Source organism: Argiope bruennichi, chromosome 4, assembly GCF_947563725.1.
Source record: "Argiope bruennichi chromosome 4, qqArgBrue1.1, whole genome shotgun sequence".
Classification (NCBI taxonomy): domain Eukaryota; kingdom Metazoa; phylum Arthropoda; class Arachnida; order Araneae; family Araneidae; genus Argiope; species Argiope bruennichi.
This window is the reverse complement of record NC_079154.1, coordinates 51,505,541-51,519,364: the sequence shown is the minus strand read 5'-3', so window position 1 is coordinate 51,519,364 and position 13,824 is coordinate 51,505,541. Positions and strand designations below refer to the sequence as shown.

At 30.7% G+C, this 13,824-nt stretch overlaps 1 protein-coding gene across 3 annotated transcripts in view; it reads right to left on the bottom strand.

The window, feature by feature from the left end:
* Positions 1–13,824, bottom strand: part of LOC129967064 (major facilitator superfamily domain-containing protein 6-like) — a 116,752-nt gene that overhangs the window by 9,355 nt on the left and 93,573 nt on the right. The window contains exons 1-2 of one of the 3 annotated variants that reach the window (XM_056081716.1): positions 9,660–9,773; positions 505–669 (exon numbers count right to left, since the gene is read on the bottom strand). In XM_056081716.1, the coding sequence (XP_055937691.1) occupies positions 505–577 (73 nt within the window). In that variant the 5' untranslated portion in view covers positions 578–669; positions 9,660–9,773. Of the gene's footprint in view, positions 1–504; positions 670–1,065; positions 1,563–9,659; positions 9,774–13,824 lie in introns of those variants that run through there. The other 2 variants (XM_056081715.1, XM_056081717.1) reach the window with 2 other exon arrangements.

Here is a 13,824-nt window from a genome sequence, read left to right as displayed (position 1 = left end):
AGTCATGGAAATTTAAATTTTAATACTATATTATTGAAATTTTGAATAATATACAGTTAATAGTTTATGGTTAATGTCAAATCAATTCCAATATTAATATCATTTAATAAATTAAAAAGTTACTTATTAAAACAAATTAATATTTTTAAATTCAAATTATAAACTCATACTTATATCATCATTTTTAAAAAAATATAAACTTAAAATATTTTGGTTCAGCTCAATAAATACTTCAGTAATAATTTTGATACTATATTATTGAATATTATTATTAAAAAATTATAATATTTGAAGTTAAATGGCATTACAAAGAATTCAAGAAATGCAAAAAATTAACAAAGTTATTACAATATGTAAATATATTTTGCGAATGTGAGATGAATTAAACATTTCCAGTACTTCTCAAAAAAAATTATTTTTTAAATGGAGTTTCAATGATTCTAAGCAAGGTAATTACATATAAAATATTTTATATATCGAGTCATTAATATCCATAAGACTTACCTGCATTCAATAAGAAATAATGTGCTTTAACATTCACATATGGAATGTTTCTAATACAGGAACAGTCAACCATTATGAATAGATGAACGAAAGATCTATTCACAAAACATATGATGAAAAATCAGAAGTAAACTTTTAGATTCCCAGAGCCATCTCATCAAAAATCTATAAGAAAAGAAATAAAGCATTCATAGGTATTTTTTTCCCCTCTATAATATGATAAGCCATATGAAACTAATTAGTTATATAATTTTTCACTCGAATTTGGCATATTGTTTTATCAGAATATAATTAAGCGCTGAGTAAACAAGATCATATCAGTAATTGTCGGCAAAATATTTTCAAATTACATAAAAATAATATTCTTTTCACAGTAACGAAATTTTATGCTTGGCAGATTTTACTTATGCAACAGGTGAAAACTTAATAGCAAAAATAAAAAAGAAATATATTCACATATCATGCATTTATAATACTTAAAACAAATTCCATTAAGAGATAAAGACAAAAGGTTACGCACACAAAAAGTTAAAATAATAATAATAATGTTTTTATACGCACATCCATTGGGAACTACAGTCCTTTTAAACACGCTGCGGTATGCGGCATGCGCTGATTTGGCTCAGAACGATGTAAACACACATTATTTGTTCTTAACACAGCTTTCGTTTTAACTGTTAACATCTACAGGATTCAAGAAGTTTTTGCAAAAATTGGTGATGTCACGATTAAACCAATTGGGAACAGAATTCAGTATGACGATCTTCCTCTTGACCAATGACAACTCAGCTTCCACATAACGTTTCCTTTATTTAAGCGACACACAAATGTAAAATTTCATCTAAATGATTGATAGATTAATGGACTAAAAATTCATGTAATTGCCGACGTTTCCATGTTTTTATTGGGCTTCAAATTTCTGTTTTATGACAGACGAATGCGGAAGAGAATCATTTCATGAAGATGAATCAAGGTCGTATTGCAGCTAGATTGACGAATATCTGAAAGATTTCTGTTCATCATTATTTTGATGCTCAGATGAAGGTGCGGCTTAGCCAGGCGATCCACACGAAAAGTAGAAATCAGTACAGTGGAAGCAAGAGATTAACACAGCAGTTCTGACTTTTCAGTTATTTAAAGTCAGCCGGAAACTATGGAATAACATTGGAGTTAATTATTTATTAGAACTGTAATCTCTAACAATAATAAAATCAAATGTGTATTTATCTATTTGTATTCTGCTGCTTGCCATATTTATCAATTTTAACACGAACTCTTAACCATCGCAAACTTTTTAACATTTTAATTAAAAGTTTCATTAATTAAAATTTGCATAACATTTAGGTGTTTACCAGCAATAATTTCAGAAAATATAACAGCATTAAAATTATTTTTATATCATCTAAAAATTCAGAAAATGATCTTTCCACTAATATATCTTTATACTACCATGCAATTTTTTTTAAAAATTAATTAATTTATTCCTTTTATTGTTGTTATGATTGCAGCGATTCTGCATGTATTTAATGGTGCATATTCTTTCTATTGTTGAAAGAAAATAGATTTTAATTGAAAATTTAACGGTTTTCATTACAGTTTTGAAGTCATTCTTCAGCTTTCACCTCAGAAGTAGATTGATTTTTAAAATAATTTATCAAATTCTTCTTCTTTCTGCCTTTTTTTTTAATCTTAAAGTTTAACTTTCTCATTATAGAACACTGAAAATTTATTTCAAATCACAAATGTAACTTTTGAATCAAGTTTTCCTTCCACATCCAAAGCAATATGTACTTTTAAAATTGACAAATGTCACTTATTTTTCTTATTGATTTATAAGAATATTTAAAACTGCCACAAGTTTTATATCAAAATTCAAATTCTAGATAAGGTCCCAGATCCGTGGGAGACGCGATATCTTGGAAGAGGAAGGAGAGCGTGAAGTTCTTTATATATACTCATTTCAGCGACTTCCACGAAATGCCATTAATTAAAAATGTCAAATTATTGGAAGTAACGTCAAAACTATTCACAATGCAATTAAATTTTGTATTAAAAAGTTGTTAAAATCTAACATTTCCATTTATGCATTTAAAATAAAAACATAAAAAGATTTTAAAATCTCGTTTACATTAGCATATATTCGTAATAAGATTTTTTAAAACTTAAAAATATGGAAATCAAAAGCAAATAGAAAAAGCGTGAGGCATTGATAGAAGTACACTAAGGATATTGCAATTTTATCTGATGCATAACATCTTTTTATTTTTTTTATCAATTTTCATTTTTATAATTGTAGCTGTAATTTAATTTCCTCGTACTTAATTTCAACACATCTCTTCTTCTTTTTATTTTGATAGTTATATTTTTGACTAAAAAAATATATTTTCTACTTTTTGAAGATCTCTATTTTTTAGTCTTTAAAATATAGGGTGGTTATAACTGAAGAGGCCCTACTCAGACTAATATAGAGACAATTTTCTGGTTGACCTCTTTTGCTGAAACTGAAGGCGTGTTTGTTTGGTATATTCATTATTTGGTTCATGGGGAAAAGAAATTTGGAATAAAAATCTCCAATTAGCGTATAAACGAGGTTTCAGTGCAGAATGTCAATTAGAACGAGCTCAATATAGGTTTGAGTAAAGTCACATTGATTTTTACACCAGCAAAATTGACATAAGTTCTGATAAAGTTCTCAAAATTTCCTCTCATATTCCTTAAAAAAGATATTACCTCAGAGAACATGCAATACGTCAATGCCAGATAAAATATCAAGTTTGAGTGGATAATTTTACTGAATCTATCATGTGAACCTTGGCGAGTGTTTTGGAGATTAATCCCTGGCATAGAATGTGAAAATTGAATTTATGTTTTAGAAGGGGTTTTCCCAAAAAATTGAAATAAAAATTAACTCAAAACCACATGTGTAGTCACAAAATTGTGTACCAAATTTGATATATTTAAATCACTGCGTTTTTGAGTTACCATGTTTCTGAAAGTTCAGATCGACAGATGATAAACTAGTTGCATTTGGCTCAAAATTTGATAAATGTCTGTTAAATTTGTGTAACGAATTTTAACCATCTAGCTCACTCCATTTTGCAATTATCGTGTTAATTTATATTTGAACAGCCGGGTAAATAGGCTTCTTCTGAATGGATTTTGCTTAAAATCTGATAGAAATGTACAAATTTGGTGTAAAGATCATATATCAAATTCCATCCGTACGGCTCAAATTATTTTTAAGTTATCTTTATCACAGACAGATTGCCGAAAATGTGTTTTTAATTAAGGGAGGTCTGAAACATGAAGATTCGTCAAAATATCATGTTCGAATTTTTCGATGATTACAATGCTTTCTCTATACTGTGCGAGAAACTAAAAATGCCATATTTTGAATATTGCGGAATTTTTGCAATAACACATCTGAAATCAGATGCCACTTCTCTAAATCAATTTGCTTACATGGAAATTAAATTCTTAAAATATTAAAATGCTGTATTGTCATCTGGATGATAGAAAAATCTATTACAAAAGTTAATCTGAACAAATATAAAGCAAATCAAGCGTTTAAATATAATGTTACATTTTTTGATCTGGGAAAATGTTGAGCAATAATTTTGTGATGTCAAATCAGCTAGAAACAATCAAGTGAGGGTATTGCTCGAAAATATTCCATTAATCCAAGGAAGTAACTGGGTGTGGAGGCAGAAATGAAATTACTAAAATAATATCCCAATATTTATTTTTCATATTGTATTAGATAGCTGATAGATAACACGAATTATGTATTATTAATTTTAAAGTTTAATAATGATTGTTTCGAATTTTATTGGGTAAAAAATATCTAGTGTTATAATAAAGTCAATATAACACTGAATTTTCAAAATAAATAATAGCTGGAAAAAGAGCCTTTTCTTAAATAATCGTAAGGAATACTCCAATTCATTTCATTGGGCATCCTTATTAGTACAAAATGCCCCAAAACATTGGATGTTTATTACGGATTGTTATGATATCTTCTTGAATACCGACGTTCGAAATTTCGACCAACATGGAAATATCGTAAACATCTTATACTAATAGAGATTGGACGAACTTGCTAGATGTTGAGAAGTATTAAACTATCCAATAAAAACATCTAATGTGTAGAATCTTCACAAGAAGGTGCAACTACAATTTAACGATGGTATCACAACACAATTATTGTGTCACCAAGGATGTTGAAAGCCTGGCTGACACGGCAGCTTTTCATCCTCATATTCGAGACGATACTTCTTTTATTTAGTTACCATAAATAAACATCTCGCCCTACCTAAGCATCTGGATAACTGAATAACAGGTTCATCGCATAAAGGAATACGGAAACTATGATTATAATACAAAGATAACAGTAATCGGTTATGCATCTTTAGGATACATAACCTCCCATTCCATCATTTGAAACGGGAAGAACACGACCGCGCCATCATCTTTATACTTGAAAGGGAAATAAGAACAAGCATATATAGTCATTTCTTATTCAAATATTTATGGTGGTTTATTGATGATTCCTTCTATCTAAAACAGGGAAGCCAAATCATAAACAAATCAGAGAGATTCAAAGAATTAACCCCTGCATTCAGGGTGAAATGCATGTCTCTAGCCACCACGAATAGTAATTTCGGGCTTTCGACCAACACATAATATGTCCCATCTCAAGTGGCATATACAAAGATCATCTTAGACAGAAGTATAAAATGCCATCAGTTATAGACCGTTAACACTAGGCAAAACCCCCTTTCCGTATTCTCCGCAGAAACGACAGCCTGCTTAAGAGCAAATGTTGGCTATAAATAACAATTTCTCATGTATTTGAAATGCTTTCGAATTATCTTTGGTTAGTAACTAGCTTGAATGATTGTCGCCTTGAAAAAGTAATCTCAATGAATACCGTCGTGATAATGGAAGGCGGAAAACTTAGTTCGTATTTTAAGCGTCTTCACCAGTTATGGTATGAATCGTCCCGATGGAAATATGTTCTGTCTTTGGAGTGAAGCTGAATAGACTCCACAACAATGCTATACCCATCAGGAAGCGAGGACCACTTCCCTTATCCGGTGACATCCTATTTACGTACTCCTGATGGTCTTGGTGGCGGCTTTTTGTTTCGTGCCAACAAGTGAATTCCCGTTATTCTGCCTTGGTATTTGTACCTGAACGACCATCATAGCGACAGCAGTGAGGCAGAAATAAATCATCATCGGAAGTTCTCGATAACTCGACCCCACAACATTACAATGCCCGCCAAAGAAGGTGACAGCATGTTTATTTATAGGGAAATTTCTCATTCACTTACTCGTAGTGTCTCCCGCTGGGGGGTGGGGGGGAGGGGGGGGGGGCTTTTGTTTTATTTAGGTCATTTCTCTGATGAATATTCCATTTTGAAATCAATCAAGGAGTCAATTTTGAATCAAACGGACCTTATAAATTTTCATCATATTTAGAATTTGAAAGCAATTGTGGTTATGTCATCATTTTCATACAATATTCCAACATCATAAAAAAGGATTCAACTTACAGAAGAATTGATGAAATCGGATTTCAAATTCAAAATTATCCAATTTTGAAAAAAAAAAGTTGAAATATAAATTTATTGCGGCCAGATTGTATGTGAGTTATTAATGTAGCAATATAAAATGCAAACGAAAAAAAGAAAATGAAGTATAACTTTAAAGCATATTTCAAACTTTCACTTTAGACTGATATAAAAAAAATATATATTATTCTTTGAATGAGATTTTTAATCAGAATGAAAAGGATAATAAAAGAATACTATTTAAATTTCTAATATCTTTGCTCAAAGAAAGACAGAATAAGCGAATATTTTTAAACAGCATTGCGAAGGGAATTTAAACCTTTTAAGTTCAAATTATTATAAAGCATAAATGTCAATACATTTCTCATAAAATATGCTAAAAATACCAAGACCGATTTGACTGTACAGTTAAATTAAATTCTTTCAAAAAATTATTTTTGATTTTTGTAATAAAAGAAAAAAAAATAGAAATGCAAACACACATCTGGAGATTATTTTAAATTAAGATTATTTTAAATTTCCTGCATTATGTCGAAAATGAATCGAAGGGAAAAACAAAAACTTCAGAAATACATCATTTTGATTTAAGAATGTAGTACATGATAATGCATTAAAATTGAAACCCGTTTAAAAGTTTGCGAATGCATTTTGATTTTAGAATACATATCAAGAAGCAAAAAATGAGACAATTATATGCCATTAGCCTAGACACGGAAATGGTTAAATTTAATGAGAACGCTGGACGTTCATGAGAAATATAAAAGATGGAATGGATTAAGTAAAAATATTTAAATCTAAAATTATATTAAAACTGAAATTTCATAGTATTTCGTTATTTCGTTCAATCAATATTATAAAGAATTACAAACATCAATATAAAGAATGCTTTTTAAATGACAAGATGATGGAATAGCGTGTTTTCTTTTTGGAATAAATTTATAAATAGAATAGATAAAAAAAAAGAACTAATTCACATAAACTTGTGAAAAAAATCACTGTGTATGTTATTACATTTTTAGATTTGACTTTACGAAAAATTAAAAATTTTCAATCACTTATCTATCACAGCTTTTAGATTAATATATTTTCATGTTAATGTCTAATCAAAATAAAACAGAAATAATAAGTTTGATATTCCAAAGAAAAAAAGTTATATGTTATTTCTATGATATTGTACCATATTCGTAATAATCGTACAATATTTTAAAGTATTTTATTTTGTTTGATTCACTAGAAATAATCATTAAATTCGTTGAAGTGAGGATTAAAGACATCCTAGGACAAGGAATTTTCTACATTAAATTAAAGTAGTAGGATTCAAATACTTCTGACTTATTTCGTTTTGGGTTGCAGTTCCTGTTTTTGACTTATCGTGTTCAATATATATAAATAGAAAAACAATACGAAGAGCTAGATTATGCCTTCTAGAGACGTTAGTTTTTCGTTAGCGCGACTTTGAAACTCAAATATTTTTTTATTGATTTTAATTAAGTCACTATTCAAATAGATTTAAAGAGCATATTTTGATACTGAAATTACAAAGCATTTAATTGGAAATCGCGAGTTCGCAAATTGTACAGATTAAGTCTATGGCAAAGGATGCCGACGTGCTCTGATTGGTTTACGCCTTGGCATCTTTTGGCAATGTTTTGCCAGAAAGATGCCATACCGAAATATATTTTTATAAAAATAAATAAAATTTGTAAACTTATCCCCCCCCCTATTTTTTACGGTTTACATGTAATATTAAGCTGGAACACATATATAGCAGAAAAGATCAAATCCTGAAACCTAAAGTCTGGAAATATAAAAATTGCAATTTATTAAAAATATTTTTTGTGTGTGTTTCTTCTTAATATTATTTTGATATAACTAAAAAAATTAGCTACGGAATCACATATTCCGTTAAAGCTTACATATCTATACGTTTTGGGCATTAAGTAATCATCTCCCCATATGTAGTTTATGGGAAAGTAACAAACGTTCAGCAACAAGTTTCAATGACTGCATAAATTATCTAATAAAGGAACGAAAATCATATAAAAATAAGAATTATTTAATTGCTGCATCATATGTTGAGTAATTACTTTCATTTAGTTTTTATACTTCTGTGCATAAACAACATTAGTTACTTGTATTACTAGTATTATTAGTAATATTTATTATTATTAATAATAATTAGTAATAGCAGTATTACTAGTAATATTTAGAGAAAACAATTATATTAATAAAAATAGATCGTGTTGATATTCACTCGTATCTTCCATAAAACTAATGAAAGGTACAAGGTTTGAGCCAAATAAGCGAAAACTACACTATTATGAGTGCAAAACATTGCCCAAAAAGATGCCAAGGCTTAAACCAATCAGAGCACGTCGATATCCTTTGCCATAGACTTAGTCTGTAAAATTTGCGAACTCGCTTGGAAATTACTTTCAAAGGATTTTGATTCAGTATATCGCATATGAAAAAAAAAAAATGCACATTTAAAATTTGAAAGCAAGCTTTAACAAAATATAAAAAATAAACAAATGACAAAACTTTTCTTTAACACAAGCTAAATAACATTTAATTATAGGAATGGACATTTCCTTTTAAATTATAAAACACCACACATTTTAAGGATTGTAAAATAACATAATAAAAAAATTGGAAAATGTTAAATGGAAATATTATTAGAATAATGTTGCAAAATTTAATCAATTAACTGCGGAATTTATTTTTTAAAGTGTCTCACGTGGTCCGTAATAAAAATCAGGCGATAACACGCTGAAAGCAATAGAAACGGTTAGATAATAAATTTTGAGAATAAATCGTAGTAAAACAAATAAGATTTCATTTTTATGAGATAAAAAAATAACACGTCCACATTTTGGATTGACATGTATACACGTTGAACGCAGTTAACTATTTGAACAGAAGGTACTTTATTTTAATTGGCATTCTTGCTTGCATGGAATTTAGTAATTAAATGAAAAAAATAAATAATTTTGATGGTAACACAAAAAGAATCTCAAGTGCTGGTGGCCTGATAGTTGTGTTGCCCTTGACAATTGCCTATCCTGCCTACTAATAATAAAGACCTGCTAACAAGCGGATCAGCGAAATGATGGATTTATGCTAAAACAGGAAACATATATTTAATTCTGGTTATTATATTCTATTTTAAGTTTCCTCCAGTTAGTTCGTATCATTTTTATGTGTTTATGTTTAAAATTGGATGGACAAATATATTTTTTTTCGACAAATTTTCATTAAAATTTGAAATAAATCCACATTTTTAGTACAAAAGCATATTATTACACTTACTAGTTGTGGTTTTGAGTTATAAATGCTCCCAGACAGACAGATGGCATTCCAAACATGATTTTTTAGAAATTTTGGAGAATATGTAAAGTTATCAAAACTTCAAGATCAAATTTTTTTGACGAATTCAATACTTTTTCCTTGAATAATTTTCACATAAGAAAATTTAAAAATACTTTTCTTAGATGAAATTGGTTTCTACAATAGTAATAGAGGCTAAGGCCCATTTAATTAATAGCTGAATCACACACAAAAGCAAATATGAAAACTTTACCTATATTCGGAAATCGAAAAGCACGTAATCAAATGTTTTTCTCTCGGACAAAACTTGATTTTAAATGTTTGCCATTATCAGCAGAATGGTGGGAAAATATCTATCCTAATGCATCCCAAATTATCGAAGAAAAATCTAGTGCACAAATTTAAGTAAAATGTTTCTACTTGTATCTTTCTTAAAGATCGAATCAGAACTTTCAGCACAAAAATTCAAATGAAAAGAGGAACGTATTTTATCTTGAATCAGTCAGTGTTTATTATCATGAATAGAGATATGACTGTTTGTCGCGAAGGATAAAAAGACTCGTACTTTCGTGCAAGAGGAGAGGAGCACGTTACGATTTCGCAAGCTTTCTGTTGGAATAGGCACAATTTAAAACTACCATGTTAGAATTAAAATGGGAAGTATTCAGTATAAGGAGAGTGTATTGTAATGTTGGCCTAACAACAAATTTTTAAATGATTAGAAATAGACATATATTTCCACCGCGATAAATGCTATAATTTTTAGGTTTATTTCAGTTAATACAGATATTGCTGAAAAAAATTATGAAATCTAAATTTTCATATGGTTTTCCGTTATGGTTAATCACATTTAATAAGATATTTTTTACAGATTAACATTTTAAACAATAAAAGTTTCATTCTTTTGTGACCCAAACTGATTGATTAATGAAGTTTTGAATATCTCTATTTTAAATTATTTTAGTCCCTCAGGGGCACATCTTCTTTAATTCTGTTGGGATTCACTACCCCGAATTACCTGGCGATCTTACCTGACTTCCAAATTATCTTCTTTCTCTGCTGTTTTCTGCTTCTTTTCTTCTTTCTCCCCGATCGCAAGCGAAGGAGCTCTCCATGAAAAGTTGTCGCCGCTTTATTTGCTTCCTGCTTCTCATGGACTGCATAATACCTGCATGTAGACCATGCGTCGTGATCTATTAGCCGTGGGTAGGGCCCAATGGTCTCCAGTATATCAATCGACCAGTAGCGAGCCATCTAAATGGTTAATCTGCGAGAAATCAAGCGAAGGAGTCATTTCTTAGGATCGGTATTAAGTATGGTCATTGTCCTCTGAGATGATGCAGAACACATAGGTATTGGCTAGCATTAAGGTAAGCTCCAACAGTAGTGGCTGCCATGGTAAGTATTGCCGTGAGGTCCGAGTCTCTTAATATATCGTATATGATACCAACAAAAATCTCCCTTCATTAAGTATCAGAAATCTTTGAAATTTATTCCAAATCAACCAAATTTTGACATATATTTTGTAATCAAACGTTTATCAGAGAATAATATATCATTTAATTCAGTTTCACCTTTTCTTGTGCAGAAGGTTTTCTCGGCAACAGTTGTTGAAGTCTCTTCTTTCCGAAAAATGCGTTCTGGAGATATGCTCATTGAAGTTAATGCCAAGAAGTAAGCCCAGCAAATAACAAAGTTAAAAGTATTAACCACAATATCTGCTACTGTTTATTGACATTTGTCAATGAATTACATGTATGGAATTGTTTAATATAATGGTGTGATCTCAGTTGGATGGACAACTCCATAATACCAGATTTCTCATATTATCCTTCACTTTCCCCCAAATTGCTTGAATTTATTTATTCGGGTATATAAAATTACTAGTGAGGCAATATATTCCAAATGCCTGAGATGTTTTCAGTGTGAACGCTTCGGCACTCAAAAGTTAATTGCCTTCAGATTGTCACATGCGCACGCTGAATTGAGAAAGACCACGGGAGTCAGGAGCGTAAAGCACAAGAAAATTCCGTGAACTGTGATGGAAATCATTCATCCTTCTTATGGGCTTGAAAACGGTGGACTCTCGATAAACGGATAATAGCACATAAAATAAAAGAAGGCCTCCCTTATTCAAAGCTAAGCGAAACGTCTTATCAGAAACGCTTACGCCAGGGTTAAGTTATGCCTCTACTATCTAAAACACATTCTACACAAATTGCTCGTGCCCGATTTGTATTAAAATTAAATTGGGAAATCAACAATCAATTGTTCGTGCCCGACTTCAAATTAAATTACCTCATTCCAACCCTGGATAATCAACAGTTAATGTTCTTGAAATTTACAAGCCAAAAATAAATAAACGAAAAGCTTAATCTAATAAATCTTTGAAGCTAAATCTTGTGAATCTGTATTTATCTTTGACAACGTCATTTGCCAACAAGATCTCTACAATTTAATGGGCTAGGTTCCCTCGTTTTTTATCATACTAGGTGATTTCATATGGTGTATTGGATAGTACAAATGATCGTGAGCAGCAGATTAAACAGTTTATTGTTAATAATAAGGGAAAAAACTAATTTTATGAAATCACATTTTCTATTGTCTTGACATAGCCATCTATTTTCTCCTTAACTGTTTGCCTGGTGGGAATGATATGCATAATAGCGATTTCTTTACCTTAATAGTCTCCTTTGCTGACAGGGGAAGTGCGACTATTTGTCCTCCATGTTAGCAGTTATCACTGAGACCATAGGCAGTACTGTGGATATTTCAGATGCAGTAAAATTTCTTGTTTGAAACATCATAAATACTGCAAATAGCAGTATCTCGAAGACTTCTTGACGTCCTGACAATTTCGTAGATCTTGGTGGAATGAAGGCTGTCGCAACAATCATAAGAACCAGTAAAAATAATGGAGTATATTTCGAAGGTACCTTCTTGCAGAGTACTTAGTCGCCTTTGAAAGAGCGAGAGCAACAATTCTTCAAATTCACTTCCGTAATCAGAGGTAATCTTGAATATCCTTTGTCTCATCCATAATATCCCCTACTTCTAGTAAAACGTTATGGAAGAAGGCCAGTAATGGTCTTTACCTTACAGGAAATCTTTCTTTCCTGCTTTAAATATAGGAAATATGATGCATTCGGCCTCATTAGATGAAGCCAATATTCTTGGCTAATAATTCGTGCAAGTATACGCAATAGATTCTTATAATCCTGATTTCCTGGCAATTAAGAATCGAGTGGAACAATTGATTTGATATTATAATGTCAAAAGAATCTTTCCATATAACTGTGAAATTAGGAACTGGAAACTCCTTGGCTCAAGACTATGGTACCAGTCCTGGACCAAATGGAATCACCTACAACATGCTTCGTCATTTGAATACCACTTCTCTTTCCAATTTGTTACTGTTATTCAACAAAATTTGAACTGAGCATAAGCACCCTTCACAATGTCGTAAAGCTATTGTGATTCCAAACTTAAAACCTGGCAAAGAATAATCTAATACTCTGAGCTACTGGTGAATTGGCTGATGAGTTGCCTTTGTAAGACCTTTAAGCTCATAGAATGCTCGTCTAATTTATGGAGAAACAAGGATGCTTCGATCAAAAGTTCATATTTCTTCCGCACAATTCACACTTTTGGAAGAAGTGTGAGAAATCCTGAAACGTTGTGAAGGTACTCTCCGAATCAGCTTGGAGTGCCAATCGAACTTCCATTCTCCGTATTTATCAAGCAGTAATGCTTGGACGAATGAATTACGGGTGTTTGGTTCCATCCGTTCTTCAATTTTACGAAGATTCGATACCATTCATTATTATGCTTTAATTAAGACAAATGCATCGTGAAAAGAGTAACATGGGACTTCAAGATTAGGATCTTAGACTCGTCACAGCAGTCACAGAACTTTTGTTAAAGACACGGAAACACAAACATATCTAACATGATGATAGATCATCATGACCATGGCCATCAAATCTCAATAGTTCTCAATGGGGATGGGAGGTCTTGAGTCGAATGTTGGAAGATATACTCGAATAGTCGAGATAATTCTTGAATATTTGGAGATAACGGATTGAGATTCATCCTAATTACTAATTCTCGATATACGGTTATCTAAAGAGAACTATAAGATATTTCCGGTGAGCTTCAGGTATTACTTAAGTGCTCTGAGCTAACCATGAATAGTAGAAAATACCACACTTCTGTGTAACTAATAAATTTTATCAGATATGTCAGGTCAAATTGGATTAAAATAACCACCAGAAATGTCAAAATACATCGTATATATAAAAAAAAGCTGCAGAATCAGCTTCAAAAAATTCATTTAAAAAAGCATTCTCTTTTAATTTATAATGTGTTAATAATATTTAACGTAATCATAATAGTAATAGTGATCTTATGAATATTCA